Genomic DNA, 24,186 nt, shown 5'->3' with positions numbered 1-24,186 from the left:
CCAGAAAGGCAATGTCTGTTGTATATTGCTGTCTAAATAATACAAATTAAAGGTGTGGCTTTTGCCATTTCAATTGCTGTTGTAAAGCCATAACATGTCAGTAGCATTGAACACTAAATAGCAGTGATTTCCTGCAAATACTCTGCAGGTTGTTCCATTAGAAATAATGTTCCTAGTTTCAGATTGTTGGCAAGGGCTAGAAGAGAAACCTTTGGCTTTGATGAAGATGGTGCTCATATTTAGCCTAACCATCTTTGTCCCCACCTTTTCCCTTCCTACTGAAAGGTAGCAAGCAGAATATCTGTTAAAAGAGACTTTTGCAAGTTGGATATACATTAATGACTGACAATCAGAACTGTAAAATATATATATATATATATATATATATATATATATATATATGGGGGGGGGGGGGAGGCGGGGAATGAACCTAGCAGGAAACAGTATCAACTCTAGCAGGAAGTTCCACTTGTAATATATGTCTGTTTAAGATATTTATCCCTTTAGGGAAAAAAATATAGCATTACTTGAACACCAGTCTGAAGAATGGAGAAGGTATGTGGGGAGGGGGATTCCTCCGGCATTTCCCAAAATTGATACTGGGTACGTATGAATACTTAATTCATCTTACATTGTCATTTCATATGTATTGTTCAACTAATAAATTCCTAATTGAAAATCTTAATTAAAAATTCAGTAATTTTCTGTTTGGTAACTTAAAATCTTAATGGTGTTCTAGTATTTAAAAAAATTCCAAACTCTTTCTCCCTCACAATGAAGCTGGTTTTGAAAGTGCTTTTCAAAAATAACTTGAGTTATAAGCCATGAAGCTATTTCTTATGAGTAACTAACTATCCAGTAAGATTTATTGTATTTTTCTGGTGGCAATGTAAGAACATATTCCATTTTTAAAAATAATTTAATTTTGGAATCTTTTGTTAGTAATTTAGACAGAACAAATCATTGTCCCTTTAAGTTCTTTCCTTATTGGAAGTTGGGCTTGAGACCCAAAGATAAGCGAACTCAGGTCAGTAGCTGAAGTGAGAGGCATACCTCGGAGGAGGTATCTGCACACCTAAGCAGAAAAGCCTTGTTGGAAGTGGTGAAAATGTTTTCAGAAGGCATTCGCACAGTAACTGCATTCCTCTAGCGTGGTAAAAGTTCTTTGTACCTATGTAAACTTTTCAGTAGGTTTCTTAATGCATGCTTCTATGAGTGTATATATAACCTTGTTATTTTTAGCAGTATATCACCTAAGTAGATCATGGAATACAAAAGAGATTTTTATGCCTATTTTACTTTTCATATCATAGACTGTTATAATATGTGGTAGAGTAAAAATACAATCAAGTATTTATATAAATGATGACTACTTAGGTTTATCTAAGTTCCATGTAACTGCAGCAAAACTATGGTCCTCCAACTGACTTGGCAATTGCAGTCAGTCTATAGGGCAGTTACCTTTGGAAGACACATGTACATATAAAGTATGTGCATGGAATTTAATTTATATATCACTGCCTCAAAATTTAATGTAAACAAACAGTTCTGGTCGGAATCAATCCTGCTGAATTCATTTTTTTTATTAAAAAAAAATATATATATCTCTTATTCTTCAGAGTGAAAACCAAATGTGTTCACATTAGAATATGAGCTAGTAAATCTTCAAAGCAGGTTTGTAGAGTTTGTTAAAAGTGGTTTTCTCAGCCAGCCAAAAGGGTTACTCTAAGCTTTAGTTCTACACAAGGAAACAACGGCAAAAGTCACAGTCTCTAGCAAATTTTAGCTGTGAAATTTAATTTAAAAACAACAGACAAAACAAAGCAAAAAAAAAAAAAAAAAAAAAACTTTGAGGGTCCACTTTTTGGCATCTGAACTCAAAGTAATTCATTGCTTCTTTGGGAATAAATATTAAGTCTGTCAGTACAATGACAGCTGTGAATATCTAGCTTAGTTATAAAAACAGTGTAGTAACTTCTAACAACTTAAATGCTTGTCAAGGTCCTCATGACAAGGTGTTGCTTGATTGGTTGCAAAGGAAAGTAAAAAGGATTTAAGAGTTGGAGCCTACACTGCAAAAAATCAGGGGATTTTTTGGTAGTATTTGGTATGCCAAAAAAAAAAACTAGCAGAAACTGTTATCACCTAAAAAGTGCAGGAAATGAAAAGGAGGATGGTGCTATCAGATGTGTTTGGTGCTGTACACAGATGTATATAGTGCTATTCAGGATTGTTTCTTACAAGACATCTTCCTCTGTCTACTGCACTACAAACCTAGAGATCAAAGGACTTACTAACTTGTTTTGTTTTATTTTATAAAACCCTGTGTTACTTGGATAATGTATGGCTATCAGAAATATTTTTGTATTCTTCAGTGTAGTTTAAGCAGTTAGAACCTTAGAAGCAAATACGACATGGCCCAGTACAGACGATCACATTGAAGAAGATACAGGAGTACTGCCACAGACTTGCAATTCTAAATCTAATCCTACCTGCTGATGCTCATCCTATAGCGTCTTACGCAAGCATGCATACTTGCAAACGGCCCTGGTGTCCATGCATGGAATAATGGTATTCTCATGCATACAGACTCCTCGTGTTTCCAGAATAAGTAAGTTCTTCAGTGAATATAGTCTTTTTAGAAGCGCACGGCAGATTTCATTGAATTGCTTGGATGTATGTACTGGAGGTATCAGGTTTCCAACTGCCTGTTGTCAGTGGCAGCCTCCACGGAAAACTCCTCCAATTGTTGTCTCGGCTGGAAACATAATTCTTTGGAGGAGAGAGTATGGGGAAAGTTAACTTTTATGCTCTCCCTCTCTCCCCACAGAAAATAGGGTAACTTAAACTGCATTCATGCGGATGTCTCCAAACGGAATTTCTGTGGCTGTTTCTGGAGTAATGCTTTTCAGAATACGCTGCCAGAAAGAAATCGACATTAGAAAATGATTAATTTTAGAGTTAATATATAACATTAAAGCCATTTGAAAAGTTATTTATAATAAAAATTTATTTGAGTTACACCTCTTGAACTACCACACAATGATGTTTCAGGCTCATGTTGTCTAAGCACTATGAAGACAAAGTGCTATAGAAGTACACAGCGTTATCTATTATTTGTAACATTATTTGAATGCAGACTAGACAGCTTTTGTGTTTAGGACTTTGTAATTTACTTGAATACCCTGAATCACTTGATTCTCTCTGAACTGATATTTACACATGACTTAAGAAAACACCCAAAATGTCATTAGAGGCTGCTATAGATTTATGACAGAGAAACCTTGTTAAGTAAGTGTAGAAGAGAAAAAGAAATGTGTTCCGACAGATATACCCAAGGGAAATATCTTTCACTGGCTTATTTAGTTGATACTGTGTCTTGTGTGATCTCTAAAGAAGTTCACCAGATCTTAAAAAAAATAATCTGGTTTAATATTTGTTGTGAATATGTCAGTGGCCTTACCAAGGCCTGGGATGTTACTGTGCCACTCAGTGGGCAGAGGACAATGAGCTCAATGAGCTGGCTAGGAGCAAAGCAGCAATAATCCTCAAGTCTCCTGGAAAGAGCCACAAATGATATTTATTGGACTCCCTTCCTTCTTAACAGTCAAATAAACTTGAATCAACAGAGCATATCAGATACCTCTTTAAGTGTTCCTGGAGTGATGATCAACTGATAAACCATGTAGATTGGAATGCAGATGACAGAAGAGGTTCCTATGCAATAACCCACTACTGTGGTCCAATAGGGATAATTATAATCAAAAAGCCGTAGCTCAGGAGGATTGGACAGAAAGCTGCAAGTGACAAACTGGAAGGAAAAAGGAAATGTATAAATACGTGTATTTTGATGGCACAAACTTATTTTAGGGAACTCTGTCCAACGTACCATTGAACTAAAACAAAATGAGTAGGACTTGAAAAGGATTAAACACATTAATACTGCAAAAATCCCAAGAGTCACTAGTATAGATTTAAAAGATTTGAGTATCTGATCTTTACTTCAGAGAATGTGATGAGCTCAGGAGCTTCGGTGTATAACACAAACTGTAACTGAAAGAAACAAGGTAAAAATTCCCATATGGACTGTTTATTCCATAAATAAGTATGCTGATGGTTCTTGCCTAAGGAGCATTAGAAAGAAAATACAGGACCAAACTCATTTACTTCAATGAAAAAAGATGGTTAGATGGACAAAATCAGATTAATCCATACCAATACATAGAATTTCATCCAGTTACCCTTGTATTGAGCCCTGTAACTTGATTCCAACTAAAGCCTTTCCTCTAGAAAGGCATAGTCTTAATTAAAAGGCCATCTGAAATGGCAAGTGTACCATTTTCCTTAGCCATTTGTTCAATATTTAACTATTAACATTGTGAATTTTCATTGTCTGTATTTAACTTGTAATCACTCTATTGCTTTTTTTAATGCTGTTCTTTACTGGGCTGAAGACTCTTCTAAAACTCTTTCAAATACTGTCGAAGTACTTACACCTGGCAATAACAACAGCTTTCAGTTTTCTTTGTGGTAAGGTATATAGATTCCATTTTTCACTGTTTCATGTTTTCTCCAAATTTTATATCATTTTGATGATATTTGCCTATCATGTTTCAGTTTTTCAGCAGCCTTTGCGAATGTTAACATTAGTTTGGATACAATATTCTGGTGTTAGCTAGATTAATGATGATATTTTCCTGTGTGGTGTTTATGGATCCAATGATCACAGTAGGCCTGATGTATAAATGGCCTATGAATGTGGTCTGAAATGGCAGCTTTTAATGTGGCTTTTTATTTTGTCATTCTGTTGAATTTTACAGTGATCACAAATCTCTGCTTTGAAGTAAGTATGATTAAAAGTTAATACCGTACCAAATGACCAACTATGTGGGAACAGAGAGAATTTTTTCCTTAGGTCATGTTTTAATTCTTCCAACTTGATTATTCCTGTTGATCTACTCTCTCCCTGCTTTTGACTGTTTTAGAATGATACAAGAAGATACGCTTCTTAACAGTTTATAGCTCATTCTCATCCATTGTGATCATTTCCTCCTTCTATAAACATGCTGGGCGTGCTTTTTATTTTGATACATAGTATAAGTGGTTTTTTTAAGGATAAACAAACATTGCATTATTTTCAGATCTGAAAGCATACCTATAACTAATTTATTTTTGTCATTCTTACCAGAGACCAACTGTCTTAGGTCCATAATAAAGGATTTAGGGAATGAGACGATTTTGTGTAATACCAGGTTTGTCCAGCTTGAATGAGGTTGTACTGTTTCAGGCTTCTTACAAAGCGTGTCTGTTTTTTGGTATTACTTTAAGTCTTCCTGGGCCCATGTGTTCCCAGCAGGAAAAAATAGTGTGATTGAGTCTTACTCTGAATTTGATTCATTGTCTTCATCCTGCATATCCTTCGTGACTGAGAAATTTCTTGTGAAGCACAACTTTTTCATTGAAAACTGCATAAATAGTATTTGTGACTATCCACAGAAGGAATGCCAACTCCATTTTCACAGGGTATCATCAAAAGATCAGATTACAAAATTTCCATTTAGAGAAATAACATATTAACTTACAGGCTTTCCTTAGTTTAGTTTAGTTTCCACTGAGAATACAAATAGCTTTGCCTAGTAACCACATCACCAAAGCTATATTCCTCTCTGTTTGTTTTATAGTTTTAGGATCACAAAGAAGACAGCAGTATACAAATTATTTTTAGTGTCATACATCTATTTATAGCCCTTTTTTTTGACAGGTAATAAAATGAAAATCAGTTAAACACATTAATCATTACAACAGTGTTTTGAATTCACTCTGTAGGCCTTAAGTCTACATTCTGTGTGTGTGTTAAACTCCATCTTGACCTGCTTTGCTCTCACTAAGGCTAGTGACAACAAAAGACAGTATGAACTAACTTTGGATCAGGAAATGAACACTATGTTAAAATGTTATTGATAATACTGCCAAGTCAAACATTGGGACAGTATTTCCATTTCTGAATTACAGATTTATAAAGGTTACCATTAACTGTTGTAAATTTTAAGTGGGATATTCTAAAGTTGTCAGTCAGCAGTTACTGAGACAGTAAATATTTAATTATTATCTTAGTTTTCCTCCTCTGACAGTATGTTTCATCATCATCTTTTATTGTTTCATTTTGCTGAGGTACATATAAAGCAACAAAACAAAGTAACTTTGTTCGCTGAGGGGGTTGTTGAGAACCCACTCTTGTTTATCTAGTTCGTCTACAAAAAAACTTAAAATACTGATTTAGTATCTAGACCTACCAGCATTTTATTTGATTTCTCACTAATAGCGCATTTTTGGCTTAACAAGAGTTGTTGTTAGAGAAGTTCACAAGGAAGTTCTGTAATTGAACTTTTAGCACTCTAAGGAGCTGCGTCATTCAACAGTAATTTTCTTGGGTTGGGGAAAAAAAGGCTGTAAAGCAAACTCACCAAAAGGAAGATGGGGCTAATCACTACCCAGCAAACTCGCCAGTACCAGCCTGGGGTAAAGCCTAACATTTCTTTCACATCACTGCAGAACTGGGTGATGCCTGTGGAGACAAGTGGGAGGAGAGTGGTGACAGCAGAAACAAGTTTTTCATAAGTAGGTGTTCTGGGAATAAATTTAGAATCCATGATGAAATACAGTTTTGTCCCTGTAATTCTTAATTACATTAAATCTTTATTTATTCTATATTAGGTCTCCTGTTACTTTTGGATGTCACTGTACTTCTGCCAGAGAACAGTCAGTAGTAATTCTCATGGATCTGGCAATATATAAACTTTTTCTGAAACATCAGTGGTCCTGTCTGCAGAAGCAGAGGGAATGCTGTTCAGCGGGAGCTACGGGAATCTGGTTAGCCTTGTTTGTAGTGGAGCAGTAAACTCACCATAAAACCAGGCCACAGCGACTGATTCCAGAAACACCACTGTTAGGACAGCTGGGCCAGTGGCATATTCTTCAAACAGCTTTACCACGTATGCACCTCCCTAGAGAGGAAAGCAAATTATTAGTGAACCAGAGTTCACCAGTGATGGCAATTCTGTAACACTAGTTTTTGTGTTGTTTCTGTCTGGACCAGAACATTCATGGATGTGCAGTTCAGTCAGTTCTGTCACTTCATGGCTGTTCTTGCCTATGAAGTCCTCGAGAGCGCTGCTGATCTGTGTGCCCTCCCTCTCTCCCACAAATGTATTTCTGCCATACAGAAAAGCTGAAACTGAATCTGCTGGCCATTCAAGTTGGGTTTTAATGAACAAATGAGATTTGATGAGATCTCTGCTTTTTGCATGCCTTCTGTAACGGCATCTTCTTTCTCCAACCTGAGCCATTGCTATCAAATGGGAAACCGATAGGGTGTTACTTTGCTTTCTTTCCATCCAAGGTCTAGAATCAGCAGAGGAGGAGAATGTTGTGTCTCAGGGAGGAACTAGGTCTCCTGCTAGAGTAAATGCTTTAGATGAGGAAGGAGTTGTTCATAAATGAGTAAGTAAGTGGAATGTGAAACATGCCAGGAAAGTGAAATACTTTTTCAACGTTACTTATGATCATTCAACTCTTAATTCAAAATTTTGTTTGTTATGAAAATGAAATCCCACAGGTGATGAAGGGTCTATTTAGGTGTGACTAACTGTACTTTCTGCCTGCTTTGATGAGGAAGATCCTAGAAATTCATTGCTAGAAATTTCTGGAGAACACCCCAGCAAAAAATTACAGCCATTTCTAGCAGATAATTTTAGCTCATTCTTTTTTTTTAATCTGAAATGTTTTTCAAACACGAGGAAAATTAAAATAATATATTTTTTAAAATCTGTTAACAGCTTTGTAGCTTTGGAGACAGAGAAGTAAATCATGTAGAAATTCAGAAGGTTATCTGCTTACTGGTTTAGCCATTTAAGCAGGGGCTGAATCTTTTATGATGTGTAGTATATGATGAGTTTTGCTGAATTGCAATACAGTCATTTTGCAACACACTTCCTAGTGAGTGTTCTCACTGATTCCAAGTATAGATTTGTAATGCATACAGAAAACAGTCTGGAGATTTAATCTGACTTCTTGAAATCATATTCAAAAAATTCTGTCATCTCCAAGGTGTAATGTGCAGGAAACTGCTAGTAAGCGAACCTGAGGAGTAGGTAAAATACTTACAAATGTCAGGGTTGCTAATGACCCCAAAAAGCACATGATGATCAATCCAAGCACAAACAGTTCCCTGCGTTTGCCCCAGACATGTGGGAATTCATCAAGTATTCCAGTAATCATTCCTTCTAGTCCTGCAAACTGAAAAGCACGGAAAAATTAATGGAAAATAGAGGGCAGTCTTAACAGGAAAAAGAACTTCAGAGCACTGAAATGCTGGTCCTCGATTCTGCCTGTAGTGCTGGGGTGGCTGTTGTTCAGACTACCCTTCAGAGTTTTTTTAGTTAAGGTGGAGCACTTCTGTAGAAAGTGCTTAGAGAAGTACTCTGTTACAAGTAATAAGATGGTGATGAGTAGTAAATGGCTCAGTAAAACCAAGATAGAGACATCAGCTGAGTTAGCCATCCTGGAAGAAACACACTGCCAATTTGCAAGAACAGACTCATATGGCAAGAGATTTTTAGAACAGCTTTTTGGAAGGCTGTTAAGAAGGGCACATCCAATTCCAACCTTTTAAATCTAATCAGTGTGAAAAAAATCTGCAACATAGTAATTAATTTACAAGTTTACAGTTACAAGACAGAAGGAACCTGGAAAGCTGCATCCCAACCAGCAGATCATGAATCGAGTGCTCTGCGTTGTGTTCCCAGGCCTGCTACTGACTGTCACATTGTGACTTTGACAAATCACTTTTAGTTTTATTTAGGTCTCAGTTTCTCCAACTTTGAAATTGGAGTAAGAGTTGCTATCTTACAAAAATTATATGGAGATTATTGTTGCTATCCTGCTTTAACACCCTTTCATGACAGCACAGTCTTTGTAATTCTATTTCTTCTGATGTTTGCTGAGATAAGGCCATACACCAAATGCTATTCATCCAGCTTGCCAGGTCTGCTCACTCAGACACTTGTCTACTCACCGTGCTGTCTAAGCCCAGCGTGAGTAACATCAGGAAAAATATGATGGCAAAGAAAGTTGAAGCAGGCATGTTTGCAATGGCCTCAGCATACGTGATGAAGAGAAGGCTGGGTCCTGATATGAAAATTGAGAATAATTGTTAGCGTGTTGTGCTGTGGGGAAGACAGGCTGTTTCACTGTGCCATGTAGTCCTTCTAATGGAAAGCTGCTTCCCCCAGGCTGTTCTACAGTGTGCAGTTACAACTAGGTTTGCTAAGTCATATATACAGTATGACTTCTGTATCTTGTCCTTATAGAATGATTTTTAGCTGTACTGTATATTTATACTCGTGCCTTTAACATAAAGCGCTACCATATCCTGAATTATATATCAAATATTTTGCATAATTTGAGACACTTGCTCAAACTGAGATTAGCTGCCCTGGCCCTGCCTTTTAAATGACTCAGTAATTAAAAAGTAAAGGCCCTTTCAGTCCCAAAGATAATATACAAATATACAAAAAAGGTAGCCTACCAGTATCTTTGGCAACCTCTGATACATCTTCATTCCTCATCTCAGCCATGTATCCAAGCACAGTGAAAATGACAAATCCAGACACAAAACTGGTCACACAGTTCACAGTACTGGTAACCAGAGCATCTCTGCAACAGAAGACCTAACTCATATCAGGTACTTGGCATCCACTGGAAAGGATAGTTTGCTAACAGGAGGGCTGAGTTATCTGAATAGACTCTGGGCAGGAACTGGAGGCATGCAGTGAAAAGAACAGGCAGCAGGTATGGAAAAAAGAAAAAACTGCTTTTTCTCATTACTTTTTCTAAGGAAGAACTTCAGACAGATGTAACATTAGTCTAGCAAATTAGTTTGAGTGCTGGAATTATATTGCAATTTTTAAAAGATAGGAATTGCTGTAGAAAATTAAGGAGTTAAGGAATTTATTTTACAAATATGAATCCTTAAGAAAATAAGCAAAACTGAAAATTACATTCCAATTCAGTACTCTAAAGTCATATCCTAACTGACTGCAGAGATTAAATGATTATAATCTGATTGTTTGGTAGTGGAGTGGTCTTATTTTCTTTTTACAGGTTCCTACATTTTAGACTCATTGCTGTAATTGGTAGAGATTATCTCTCTTTAGGGTAGGCACAACAGAGAAGAATGTTTCAGAGTACAGGTTCTTTGAATAATTTTTTGCTCTGTTACACTTTTGTCTGATTTATATTTATACAGGTCTGACAGCTCAATGCCCTTTACCAGCACTGTTTCTTCTTCATAAATATTCACACTTACACTTTTTTAACACTATTTTACTTATAGAATAAGGTAGAACTCACTGGTAGCAGTTGTTATGGAATTTGTTGTAGCTGGCATAAGCCAACAGGACCCCAAAACCTGGACCAAGGGAGAAAAAAATCTGAGCTGCTGCATCCACCCAAACCTGAAAAATAGTTAAGATCAAGAAAAAAATATCACACTGGCAAATTCAAAATGTCACTGGCCCTACAAAACTGTATTTCAGTAGTCTGCCTCTATCCTAGTCTTGGTCTAAACCATTTTGTTAGGCATGTGTGTTGAAATGTATGTTTTGTAGATTTGTGAGCAGTCTAAATATCCGCTATACTTGTGTCTTTGGTGTGCTTGTTTTCTTTGGTGATGTCATTGGGATTTATCTGAATAGAGTTTCACCATAGGAAGAAATGATACTGTATTTCTTTATACAGGATTCTAAGTACTTAGTGACAATTTCACTTCTGACAGCATCTTACATAATTCACAGTGATTGCCTGTAGTGAGTCTAACAGCTTTTGCAGTATATAGGGAGCTTCCTATCCATGATTTTGCAATGGGTTTGGCCCATCTTTCTTCCTCCAAACTTTCTTCTGTGCAATAGTCCAGTGTTTGACTGTGCGGACGTGTCAACTGGGCAAGGCAGTAGATGACTGCTGCCCGGTTTTCTCCTGGACTTGTAAAAGTATATTTGACAGTGAGGACGCATGTCTAGTTATAAGGACTTGATTCAACTCTGGTGAAGTCGTGACAGATGCAAGTGTGATGATCGTGTTATGAAAAGGCTGTTGTACTTGGAAAGTGGCCATAGCCTTAATGAGTAGTGTTTCCAAAGTACTAATATCAGTTCTTTCTGAAGGTAAAAGTCCCGACTCATTTATCCTCTTTTGATTGAAACATGAACTTCATTGCAACTCATTTCTAATATTCTCATCTGTCGTGTGAGGCCATCCTGTACCATCCACAGATAGAGCTCTGTCATCGTCCAGCACGCAGATTGCAATCTGCTGTCCTCACTTCAGATACATCCAATACAATATCAATGCCCTTTATTGCTTTTTCAGAAGATGTGGTCCCCTATTGGAGATGCTGCTTTATCAGACAGTGGTGTCTTTTCATTTCCTCTTCATTCAAAACTCTCCATATCAGCTGGGCAGCAGCAGACTTGCAAACATTAGAATTTTTAATCTTTTTATTTGTAGTATTTATTGCTTTGGGCTTTTTCTATTATCCTGCCCACTAGAGTCTTTCATATGCGGTGAAGTAAAAGCAGCCTTGAGCCTGATGGGCTGCTTGTCATCCACACTGTTCAAAGCTAAATCAGATATTGGAATATTTGGGGGTTTTTGGTTAGGTTAGTCTTCTCCTGACTCCTCTTTTCTTTTCAGATCTTGGTGGTTCATTTATTCCTTCTCCACATGCATTTACACATGTCCACTCATCTTTGTTGGAGTCACACTTCAGTTGGTGGATAGAGACTCCACTTTGCTCTGTGTGACTATAATAGGTGAAGGGTTGTGCTGCAATGTAGTAGTAATTATAATAGCTCCTCACTCAGTGCTGGGCTGTCCCCCATTTTCCAGGAGAAATGTTGTTTGGTCACTTTTTTATCATATCACTAATGATGAAGTCTATGCTGTCTGTTTAATCATGCTCCATACTGCTAATAAGCATGGATATAGACGTGCTGATAAACACACACATATATAGGCTAAAAGTGAACCTCTCTCTCTCTCTCTCTCTCTCTCTCTCTCTCTCTCTCTCTCTCCCCTTATTTTTTTTTTTTTTTTTTTACCTCAGTGGCCAGGAGTTTCTGCCAGTCAGGTTTCAAGTAGTAGAGGACACCTCTCCAGGCACCAGGCAAAGTTGCACCTCTCACTAGCAGGATGAAGAGTATGACATAAGGGAATGTGGCAGTCACCCATACCACCTGTGAGGGAAAACATCGGTATAGCATTTGCTATGGGTAGAAAATTAACAGTTGATAATGAGAATAATGAGTTAAACAAATGATAACCCTTAGCATTTATAACAGCTTCATATGAAAGTCTCAAAATTCTGTAAACAGGCAATTTATGCACATATAGCCAGGCTTTCTCTGGGCAGGGTTGTTCTCGTCCACAGAGCAGTGGCACAAGTCATTGTTATATATGATTTAGATAACAATAGCAGTCACTCTGCTAAATGCTTCCCAAATACAAGAAGACGTAATCCCTGCTCTGAAGACGGTCTAGAACAACTTTCTGACATGTTAATCGGCTCCTTCAGAACTGCTGCAAAACTGTACTATACCAAATGATTTCTCTTGCTTTTCCATTCACCTTGCCAGATGTTTTGACCCCTTTCCAGATGCTGAAGTATACAATGGTGAAGATTAACAATAAACAGAGGGTCAATTGCCAGCTAATGCCCCCCAGGTCATCCAGCCCATTGGACCTATGCACCTGTAGAACTTGGCGGCTGAAAGAGGAAAGAAAAGCACAATATAGATATTTTTGTAACAAATACTTATGTTAAGTACGCTTTGAGCAGTTGTTCCCATACTGTGGTCTGAGCACTACTAGTAGTCCTGAAGCCTTGATAAGTAGTCTTCAGAGCCATGTTATTTTTTATTTTATTTTTTAATTAAAAGCTTTACATTAATGGTACACCAAAAATGATCAATGACAAATGATGAGAGCTGATAATGGCTAGAAAATTTGGAAACTTCTGATATAAAATGGAAAGTTGGAGTAACCTCCCCACACCTTATGCATACAGACAGCTACAGATATTTATTATAAGAGTAGTTCAGAGTAGAGTACCATTACTAAATACCCCTTCTGCCCCTTCGGAGAAAAGCTTGCTACATATTCTGCCATTCTGTCTCATATTACTGTCTCCACTTACATGCACTTACGTATAAAATTCTTCTGCGGGAGAGATGGAGTGTGGGGCCCAGCTGACATTGTCCTTGCTGAAGTAGTTAGTGCAGTTGCCTGTATTCCAAGCATTTGTGCAGCTAATCCAGGGCAGCTCCGTTGTGAAGGAGGATATGAGGTAGTAAAAGGCCCACGCCATAATGGTATTGTAATAGGAGGCTACATAAAGATCTATTATACAGATGGCAAAGCCAATTCCTAGTAAGGTAGGAAATAGTTACATGAGAGTGAGTGTGAGTGTAACTTTTAGGGCTAGAAAAGAGAAGGAATTGGTTATTCACATCAAGTACGATTAGTAACTGTCTCAGGCATCCCTGCACAAGGTACACATACCCTGTCAAGTGTCTACAACACTGGAATTTCTTGTGTCTTCAAAAAGACTCAGGCTCTGATTGCAGAAAAGCATCATTATTCAAGACAGAAAGTGCTTATATAGTTTTTTCATCTGTTTCTAAAATCTGGAATTTAGAAATACACATCTCCTACTTCAGTAAAAAACAAAGACAAAACCAGGGCTTTAACACTGGGAACAATGGTAACAAACAAATAGAACAGGTCCTTCTACTCTAAAAAGACTCTTTGGTAGGATAGCAATTGAGAGACAAACAGATTGAAGAGCGGGAATAATTTCTTTACAGTATTTTTGAAACAGAAATTATAGATCTTTCTGCTTCCTTTTTTTCAAATTTGTGTTGAGTTCAGTTATGTTGTATTTACTTCATTAGTTGTTTATTTTGGGGAATTTTTCTAGGTCAAGAAACTAGATTTCTAGCAGAGAAAGGCCTCTTTCAAGTCATTTGGAGTCTTGCATATCGTACATGCATATGAGAGTACATGTATATGAGCACACACACATCTGCAGATGTACTAAAGCTTTATGAAAGCTTTCTTTGCAAAGCCAAAATCCTGTGTCTAAATGAGCCTTACTTTAGTTTCTGAGATTTTCAGAAGTTTTTTCAGAAATTTCATCTTTATAGGAAAATCTTCCAGTTATTCTGAAAGTTCCTAGTAATTCTCCATTTTCCTTCATTACCTTTGAATATAGGACAAATTTTTCTCCAAATTGAAATGCACCCGTTCCTGTGGTACTGTCCTAGTGCTAGCTCCATGTAGAAGAGAGGAATACCTCCAAAGATGGCCATAATTGTGTAAGGGATGAGGAATGCTCCTGCAAGAAAGCAAGCAGATGATTATAACTTTTCATAGTAGTTCTCTTCCAATAGTGTCAGCACGCCATCGCCATAAACAACAGTTCCTTCTGTCCCACAGGGAAAATGCATATATCCCCCCAGCCAGTGTGCCATGCTGAATTAACGTGGGATTTCTCATATGAGTAAGTACTTAGCTGCGTGAATAAGAAGGAACACTCAGGTGAAACTTCTCACATTTCTCTAGCAAGTATACCTAGGATTCACAAAGACTGTGCTGTCTACCTAGCATACAAATTGTAAGAGAGGATACACATAAAATAATTATTTTCTTCAGTAAAACGTCTAGGTACATCATGGAGACAAAAGTCTTTTCAAGTTCTCCTTCATTAGATTTTATATTAGCTGAAATGTAGTGAGACTAAGACTTAGCATTCCTACTGAGTGTTTTGACATGTTGATTAATTTGGTTTTAAATATTCTTTTTGTCAAGGATTCAGTCTCTTCTCTTGGGAGGTTATTCTGCACCTAACCAGCTCTCAATTTCTAGCTGTACTGATTTTTATATCTTGCTAAATAGTTTCTAGTTATCCTGTTGCAGTTTTTAGGTTTTTCAGTCTGCTTGAAAGATTGGTAATTTCCCCATAGTCATTTGTCATTTGTGATATTAAAATGAGCCACTAAGCTTATCCATTTATAAGCAAGGAAGTTCAGTATTAAGGAACAGCATATAGAACTGGTCACTGACCTCCTCCGTTTTGATAGCATATATAAGGAAATCGCCACACATTTCCCAGATCCACTGCATACCCAATGACAGAGAGCAGAAAGTCAATTTTTTTACTCCAGGTCTCTCTGTCTTCTAGCTCCATCAGCTGCTGCTGGCCTTCTGCTCCACAGGTGGTCGACGTGGTGGTTGTAGTGGTGGTTGTGGCTGCTGGGGCAGTGCACTGGGCATCTTCTACCTCTCCCATTCCATTGCAAGGAACAGAGCTCTGAATCCCTGAATAACCATTTGAGATTTGAGCTGCCTCTCCTTTATCTCCCTGGCTAGGATGGACTTTATTCCCATCTTCCATTAGTCGCAGAGCAGATTTAGGGTTTCTGACCAGAAGTTCATTCTCTTTACAGTCTTCTCCTTCATTACAGTCTGAGACGTCTTTCTTGGAAGTCAGGGGCTGGGTCTCATTTCTTGGTGCCTTTTTTTCCATTTTTCCAAAAGTGATTTATTCTGCTCACTTGCAGACAGACAGCAGCGCAGAGTCCCGTTGTGGCTTGCTTTCCCACTCTTATATTCCCAGTGCTCTTAGATTTTCCCTTCCATATTTAAATCCACTGGATTGTAGGAACGAACACCATCTAAGAAGTAAAAAATAGTTTTAAAATGCATTATAGGGCTTGTTGATGCTGGTAACTTTCTAGTTAAAACTACCACGGATTCTGTGATTAAAATACATTTGAAAATAAGAAGCAATCACAACATGCGATTGAAATCATTTAGCAGATACAGCTAATTTCTAAGTGATCTACAGAGAAAGGTGATAGAGAGGAGGTAACCTTTCTCTTCTACACTAGACGTCTGTGCACTTAGATTTCAATCACTGAGCCAGGTTTGCTGGACTTTTAGTGCAGTGTTGGGCAACTTGCAGGCAATCCCAGTCCTGCTCTCACCTGTTCCCACATCCTCCCTCTAACACTGCTTGCACAGACGACAGGGAACTGCCAGTTTGCACAAAAAAGAGCAGTTTGATATTTCGCCTGGGTTTTCCTTTTCATAAGATCATCTTGTGACTTCTAGCACTAGTTTCCAGATTCACCCAACATTAAGGAAAAAGAAGTGTTTAAACAAATACTTAGATAGCAATAGATACACAAACTACATTTCATAATCATCTGTATTCAGAAATCTCACAGGGCCTGCCGTGATTAGCAACGGATCTACAAGGCTTAAGTGAAGGTTTAGAAAGCTATTTAAAAGTCATTGCATTTGCATCAACTGACTTCTGAGGCTCAGTCAGTGCTAATAACAAGAAAAAATGGTCAGGAGACTTCAACTGGGTTGAATCGGTAAGAAATAACTTCTGGATCTATTCAGGACAAAACCCATCCCCAGTTCCAGACCTGGGAAAGGTAGTAGGCATGAATTTATGCTGTATGTGCCCCGTAAACAAAAAAGAGGCATTGAGACAATCTCTGGCTTTACCTTCTTTTTACGTATGTACTGGAAGAATAATCCAGGAGAAATAAACTGTTCAGAAATTAAAATTAAAAAAAAAAAAAAAAGCAATTTGTTTTTCCTTGAGAACATGACAGAAAAAAAAATGTGATTTAGCTGGTCACGTTCTGTTCTCTGCTCCTTTGCTGAGGTAATGTAACTGCCCAGCTGCCCTGCTCAATGAAATCTCAAAATAGGAACTGATCCTTTGGGCTGTAAAGCCCTTGGGGCATTAACCTTGCCTTCTTTGTAGCTTGCAAGGGGTTATACAATCTACATGATGCCACCAAATATTAGATGACAATAATTACATCTCATTTTTCCTTCTGAAGGATTTTACCACAGTAATTATCATTACAACATCCTGAGCAGAAGAATAAGCATCCTTTCAGTTTTAACTGTTGGAAAAATGATAGCAGACAGCAGATACTATTTGCAGGCACTGCCAGAATTATTAAAGCTGAAGGTGTTCCCTGCTTCCAGCGTTGTGCACAGACAACTTGTTACACCTCTTCCTAAACAATTATCTGTGCAAGCAGAAAGAGAAGGAAAGCTACAAAGCTGCAGAGCAAACAGGATGATGTTCTCAAGCTAGCAGTCTCTGGAAGGTGTTAAAACTTCCAGAAAGCTGTCAGTTCTTCAGGCTTACATTCTGTATTTACCCAGATAACGTCGTCATATAGCACACACTGCATCATTAATGCTGAATTCCTACGATAACAGTACTTTGTTACTATTAGTTAATCATCCACAAACACTGAAACGTCTTCAGAGTTTCAGAAAAAAAGATAATATGGCGAAGAACAGTAGTTTCTGTTTTACCTGCAAGAGTATAAAAACCCAGTGTCTTTGGAGTCCAGAACCTTCCAAATGTCTCAAAAGAGCTTGTATAGATGAAAACAGGCCCCCCACCACTGGTGGTAACATAAAAATCCTAGGAAAGGCCACAGCCTATCCTTCTCTCCTTCTTGTATAGAGCATATTAAATAGAAGATTGGATCATGGAAAAGTAACCTGAGCCGTTCTGGACTTTACACCCCTGACTCGTAAATGAGAAAGCAGTAAAGTATGTTGATTTAACTACATTATTTTGTAGGACTGAATTTTCCATACCTGAGGTTTAAGCATTTAATGTATTTATTCAACATTTTATTTCTGCACATAGCTCGTTCTTGGCACATTCTATACTGAGAGAAACTGCTGAAAGTATTGTTGCTTTCCTGCGTGCGTGACAAGCAAGATTGCTATCTTTACCAGTTCTAGGTGCCTTCTAGTCTTCTCCAGGGCAGAGGAAAGAAATACCAAAGCATTTAAAATATTTTTGTATGATTTTCAGTAGTTTTAACCTCAGAGCTGTAAAATGACTCGTGAACTTTCCAGGGCTTCAGGTGGGCTTCACACTACTCCTTTCTGAAAGAATATTACGGCTGGTAGCTGTCACGGGAAATACCTCTGGAGTGATAGACTTTACAGCTGTATCTTCATAGAGGCATGGCTGGCACATGAAAACAGAGTGGTTCCAGAACCATAAGATTTCAGTATCCTGAAAAAATAAACTTCAAGTTACCTCACTGGAGAATGTCCTCCTTGTCCCTTCTTGTTACAATTCAAGGGAAAAGTGCATATCTGAAGGAACTGTAACTGCTATAAACAGTGTAAACAGCGGCAGAACTGGAGCTGTGGGAGGTTGAGATGAATGCTAAACTCATTAGGGAAAGTTATGTTAGTGCTGGAGGATTTTGCCCACCCCAGCCTCCACTTAATCGCTGTGTGTCCATCTCCCTCTGGTTACAGGATCCAATGTAACAATGTTTGGTCCTTTTAGTGAATGATACAAGGAATGGTAGTTTATTATTTTTTTGTTCTGAGCTGTTGCAAAGGTTGCTGTTACATAGATACATATCAGCTTCTTATCACCAACAGAATTAGCTACCAAAGAAAAAGGAAAGAAAAAGAGAAAGCAAAAAAGAAAGATAGCTGCGCCTGCATTTAGTTTTGATCCGTGCTTTGTAAATGTGGCCTTGCTCCTTTAGAGGCCGTGTCTGTGACGTCCCTCTCTCCAGTAGCTCCGAACAGAGATTATTCTGAAGAGCAGCTTCCCTGTCACTGGTACTGTGCTTTCCACAAGCATGTGGAAGGTGTCCCGTTGCCAGCACTGTAAACCGCACTGCTCCTTGTGCAAAGAGTGGCTAAAGAGGAGTGAAGCTTGACTCAGTCCCAGGGAAGCTCGGCTCTGCTCTAGAGAGGCACCAACTAACAAAAAGTGCAACTGCTCTGTGCTTTGCTTTTTTCGTCAAACGTGCTGGTGTGGATGATTGAACATGTGTATCTAGCAGCTAGACTGAAGCCTCCAACACAGTTCTCGTAAGCCAAATATTAATTAAATGATAATTTTTGATTACTCCCACATAGAGCTAAATTTGAACCGGAGCTGTAGATTTAAAAGGCCCTGTCTCTCCCTTGATACGCAAAACCAACTCCGTTGCATCTAGCAAAGCGATCTGCTAGGAGCATCACCGTCCTGGGGTCCAGTTCCTTTCTGAGCGGGGCATGTTGGGATCAAGGGATCATTGGCTTGTTTATTTTGGGGGGCATGTTAGTGACCTCTTGTGGCAATGTGGGGATCCCCTTCCTTTAATGATCCCACCATGCAATGAAACAAATCTTTCCAGCGCTCTAATACAAACTGATTTTCCTGCATTTTGGAAAGGAGAGAATTGACTTTTAATGTGTTTAGGAGATTAAAACGATGAGGCTGAGGTGTAGCAAATACTGGATGCTGCAAGGGAGGCAAACGTCAGTACGTTGCCTCATGTCACCTGGAGAAATACTTTATTTACAACAGGGCAGCAGTGCAAATTCCTGACTTGCTGAACTCCTCAGTACAAGGCTTGTTACAAAAGTTACTATTTGTCTCCAAATGATCACACACTTTTTAACTCCTACAGCTGCAAAGTATGTATATTTGCATATATTTCACTTCAAACAGTTTTTTTTTAATGTGCTGATTTAATAACCCAGCACTTGCTGGAGTACCAGCCACTGACTTACAGCTGCATTCCCGGAGGAGGATTCTCACACTACTGTTGTCGCTCACGGTGTTCCATCTGCCTTACTTCTGTCCACTTACATGCTGGCAATTACAAAGAATTCAGCTGCTTTAAACTCTAAGAGAAATTTACCCCATATTCTTGGTAAACAGACCAAACACTTCCCTCATTTCCACTTAAAAGTTAAAATTATTTCTGTGAAATTGGCCTAAATCTCATTTTTATCAGGAAGTATTTAAGATAGTTGAAATTATTTAGCTGCTCGACTGCCTTTCAGTAAAGATGCAGTTCACACCAGCAGTTGTCTGTAAAAGCCCAGGGTTCATGGAAATTCTTTTTTATATAAAAAATCAAGAAAATGTTTGTATGAGGAGAGAAATCATGAATGCTGTACAGAAAAATGCTATAAAGTTTATCCGTAGGTACTATTTTCATCTCTGAGCCACAGTATCAACTCTGACCTGTGATATGTGGTTTTCGAGATACTTGATTCCAATAAATGTAGATGTAAGCATTCCTGGTCTTCCCCCACGTCTCCTCACACAGTCCTGGTCTGTCTTTCTGCACAGGATGGGAGGCACATGACTTGGACGACAGTGTGAACGTTGTAAAGATTATCCCTTTTGACATGTTTTTGTGGACTAGGGAATTCCTATTTTGCTGCATGTGTGGAGTGAGGGAGTATACAGTCTTAAACTTACTTTTCCTCCCATTTTGCACAGGCTAGAAATCACACTTCAGTTAAAATTTTACAGGATAGCTCACATGCTCCAATATGAGGAGCTGTTAGAAAATAACAATATTTCAGCCAGTTAAATCTTGAAACCAGATTGTACTGCATTATGATGAGTTTTACCTGTTGTTTGTTGTAGATGAGTCAGAGTTCATAAAAAAAAATGCCATTTGCTTTTGTATGCGTTTACATATACTGATTTCAATAAGAAATGAGTACTCTAGAGTATCTTTTTCTATTAGTTTGTTTCCATTAGGAAAATTTATAATAACTGTGGTGGATTGTATTTCAGATTTCTAGAACTGATATTCATAAATACATAATAAGTTGATATATAGCCCCAGATTTAATATGGCTGCTGATAACCTGAGAATCAGAGAGAGTACAGGCAAAGCAGATACAAGCTGATGTCTAGACCATCCCTCAACAACTAGGAATTTCTCTCTTCAGTTTCTTTTAGCTATGCTTCATCTGTTTTAAGACATTCAAAACTGATTTTTGATCAAGAATGATCAAAATCCACTGAAAGTACTGGATTATTTCCATGCATATCACATCTGATCCCATTACCAATGTTTCTAAGTGTAATTGGGTTTCGTATTTCTGCACATCACTATAATACATATTTTATAATAAATTTGCAGTATATAGGTGGCCAAATGGATCCTGTATGTGAATAATTGCAACTGTCCAAGGGCTGGCTCACATTCTTATTAAAACAGAGTGGAGCTGTACTCAACAAGTAGTCCCATGGAAAAAGTGACCCTTTTGGCAGAATAAGAAGCTACTTACCAAAGGAAGGATGGCATAAGTAGTAAGCTTTCTTCAGTTAACCTGCGTGTTCCCAGGCAAGATTAAACTTAGATAAGATGTAAAAGTAGCACTTCTAAAAACAGTATTATTGGGCAATATAAACTTGTACTGTGAATTTGATGTCATAATCTTGTGCATGTTTCAGTCTGAAATTATAGAGTAGGCAGGAAACAGATCTTACCAATAAAAATTGTTGAGAATAGACACTGTATTGTAGTGGGAATGCTGCCAAACTGATGACACTCATTTAAACAACAGAGAGGGGGAAGAAAATACATTTTATGGCCGGAGAGTGTTCACACATAGTGCAAGGAAACAGATAAGCTTAGAAGGAATGATATTCCTTTTTTTTCTTCCTCAAATTATTTATACAAACTTGAAGGAAGAGTCCTAATAGAGCAGTTTTCACCAAATGAACTCAGCACTGTTCCTTAATATCATTCTGCTTAGGCAAATTAATGTGCACAATCTATCAAGAGACCTGTTCACTTACTCAAAAGTGAAAGGCTGGCTGCATATGTATGCCAGCGTGCATGTATTCATACTTAGGCTTGCAGTGTTTTTACCTAACGAAAATAAAGAAACAGTCACAAGTATTCCAAGGTGATGTTTCTTTGAAGATACTTGTTAACGGCAGTCTCCAAGTTACAATCCCATTATTCAGGCTCCAAGCTCTACTTAAGTGTTTTATGAAACACTTATCATAGACGGGCTTCATTATGTTGTATTAGTTGTATAAAATACAGATTGCCAGACCTACAGAGCTGCACTAATACATTTTGAAAAGAGTTAAACAACTTCAGAGAAAACGCAAGGGTACAAAATCAACATTTCTTTAGGCTCTTAATGCTGTTCCTAGCGAAAACTCAGCTGCTTAAACATTTCCTTGCAGGAAGGCAGGAATGAGATTAAATATGCTGCATATTGCCATGTGTGGGAATTTCTTCTTAGTTAACTTTCCAGTTTGAGGGCAGTTTTTGTTAATGTATATAACAAGTTGAAACTCATCTCCCCCTGCTCAGTTAGAAAATGCACCCACAACAGTCATTTGCCACATGCCAAGTTTACAAAGTACGCTCCAAGATTATGGTCAATCCACTCAAAAACACCAGCAGACAAAGCGTAAGTGTGTGAGATGTTTTCCTGATAAAATGCTCGACAGCTAACAACCTACATTTAAAAAGTTCCACAGACGTAATAATCTCAAGCCCTATGACTGCACCATCCTTTTCCCCCAGGCTTTCTTAACATACCAAAATATGTTTCCCCTGACTATTTTTATATTCAATTACATTGTACTCCTCACTTAAACTTCCGTATTGCTTAGCAAACTAACTCAGCAAGCCAGTAGCTTTCAGTAGTAAACATGATTGACTCTACATATATTCATGATATACTCTTCAGATTTATTATTTATAGTAAATCTGTCCCATTGAGTTAGATAATTTACTATGCTGGAACCTTTTGAAGTTAAAAGTTAAGTTTACCTTTTAAAACATAATTCAATGAGATTAATAAAGTTTACCTTATCCTTTTAAAATAAATAACAGTTTGCACTGATTTTTTTTGCTTTAGATGCTACTTCTTCCCTTTATTTTTCTTTTGTTGTAGTTTAATGTTTTTTCAAAAAAAAATTTTTTTTATGTTCACAATACAACTATATGAACTGCCAAAATTCTAATTTAAGATTGTCATAACATGTTCTGCTGCAGGCATATAACTCCTAATATTTAAGTGCTGGACAAGTGCCTGAAAAAGGCAGAGGAGGGGATATAGCATCAGAAAAGCAAGGAAAAGCATATATTAAAAAGAAAAAGAAAAAAAAATAGAGCAAACTTTCACCAAAAATCAATGTATTTTTTTTCCAAACTTACGTTAGATGTGTATTTTCTCAGATTTTTTTAAATTAACTCAAGACCTTAAAAGTTCATTTAAATATCAAACACTCAAAAACATTATATACATTTTAGACTGTCATTAGTATTTCAGAGTTCGTAACCAAAGTTGAACAAGGTAACAAAGAGTGAAAGTTAATGAAACTCTGATATCTGCTCAATTTAGAAGGTAGGCTCTGGAGACAGGCTTCCAGGAGTCTGTCTAAATTTCATAAAATCCTTTAGATATCTGTGTATTAGAAACAAAATTGTAAAGTACCTGTCCTTCGGATGGGTTTGAAGCGCTTTCCCAGGAGTTATCCAAGCTCGAGTAACCCCAACCCCACGTTCACTTCAGAGCCTCGGAAGTGCAGCCTGTGGGCAACTCAGCATCTTGTTGAGGTTTTTGTACACCAGTCCCTCTCACATGGTCTGATTTCAGATAATCTGCTGCCAAAGAGCTCTTTAAGAATTTTTGCGTCACTTTAGTCAAATAAACTTTATGTTTCACCAGGGCTGCAGCTCAGCTTTCCTCCTAGAGGTGGGTGGCTACATTTGTGTGTTCTGATCAGCTCACGAGAGCAGGATCCAGTGAGGCTAGAGTAAGGCTGAGGGAAGCTCTTCTGGTAAGGGACAGTTTTGTTGTCTGTTATTACAGCTGTATATAGCAGAACGGCGGTGGGGAAAGAGACAATAAATGGGACTGAAGTTTTGAGGGAGTCTGTAATTACAAGTTTGCATGTGGGTCTGTTGATTACAGAAAGAGATGAAGGACTGGGATATTATCACAGTAAAAGGACTGGAAAGAATAATATTCATTACTCAATGTTTACATTATTTTAACGAAGAAATAAAGATAAGTTTAGTTCTGTTTTAAAATTTTGAAGGACAATTTCTTTAAAAAGCATTTTTCTGTTTCAATAAGCTCAACAAGTGATTTCGTCTTACTACTCCTCAAAACATCTGACTCAACATCTGACACATGCTTTTTCTCCAGTTTCTTTCATCCAGAGTTTCTTCATTTCTCAACTTTACGATTTGTTTATAAAAGGTGATAAATCATAGATCA

At 37.7% G+C, this 24,186-nt stretch overlaps 1 protein-coding gene across 2 annotated transcripts; it reads right to left on the bottom strand.

Annotated features, from left to right (window-relative positions):
- Positions 1-414: 414 nt before the first annotated feature.
- On the bottom strand, positions 415-23,470 carry SLC6A4 (solute carrier family 6 member 4). Of its 2 annotated transcripts, none has more exons than XM_062592193.1 (14): positions 23,398-23,470; positions 15,181-15,791; positions 14,318-14,452; positions 13,263-13,482; positions 12,685-12,823; positions 12,159-12,293; positions 10,411-10,514; positions 9,587-9,714; positions 9,074-9,186; positions 8,164-8,295; positions 6,905-7,004; positions 6,465-6,565; positions 3,644-3,811; positions 415-2,918 (listed from the first exon to the last, which is right to left on the bottom strand). In XM_062592193.1, exons 2-14 carry the CDS (start codon positions 15,641-15,643, stop codon positions 2,844-2,846), a joined length of 2,013 nt encoding a protein of 670 aa, XP_062448177.1. In that variant the 5' UTR covers positions 15,644-15,791; positions 23,398-23,470; the 3' UTR covers positions 415-2,843. The 2 variants fall into 2 exon arrangements, with proteins under 2 accessions (XP_062448177.1, XP_062448178.1); XM_062592194.1 differs by lacking the exon at positions 23,398-23,470 and adding an exon at positions 18,098-18,126.
- Between the last annotated feature and the right edge of the window lie 716 nt (positions 23,471-24,186).

This window comes from Rhea pennata, chromosome 20, assembly GCF_028389875.1.
Source record: "Rhea pennata isolate bPtePen1 chromosome 20, bPtePen1.pri, whole genome shotgun sequence".
Taxonomy (NCBI): domain Eukaryota; kingdom Metazoa; phylum Chordata; class Aves; order Rheiformes; family Rheidae; genus Rhea; species Rhea pennata.
The sequence above is the reverse complement of the archived record's forward strand: the minus strand, read 5'-3'. Positions and strand labels throughout refer to the sequence as shown.

Excerpts from the sequence above, each read along its gene's own strand:
- SLC6A4 (XM_062592193.1), bottom strand. The coding sequence starts at position 15,643 with ATGGAAAAAAAGGCACCAAGAAATGAGACCCAGCCCCTGACTTCCAAG. Across the intron at positions 12,824-13,262 it reads CCCGCAGAAGAATTTTATAC|CCGCCAAGTTCTACAGGTGC; the intron begins GTAAGTGCATGT and ends TTCCTCTTTCAG. Across the intron at positions 6,566-6,904 it reads CGCTGTGGCCTGGTTTTATG|GCATCACCCAGTTCTGCAGT; the intron begins GTGAGTTTACTG and ends TTGTCTCCACAG.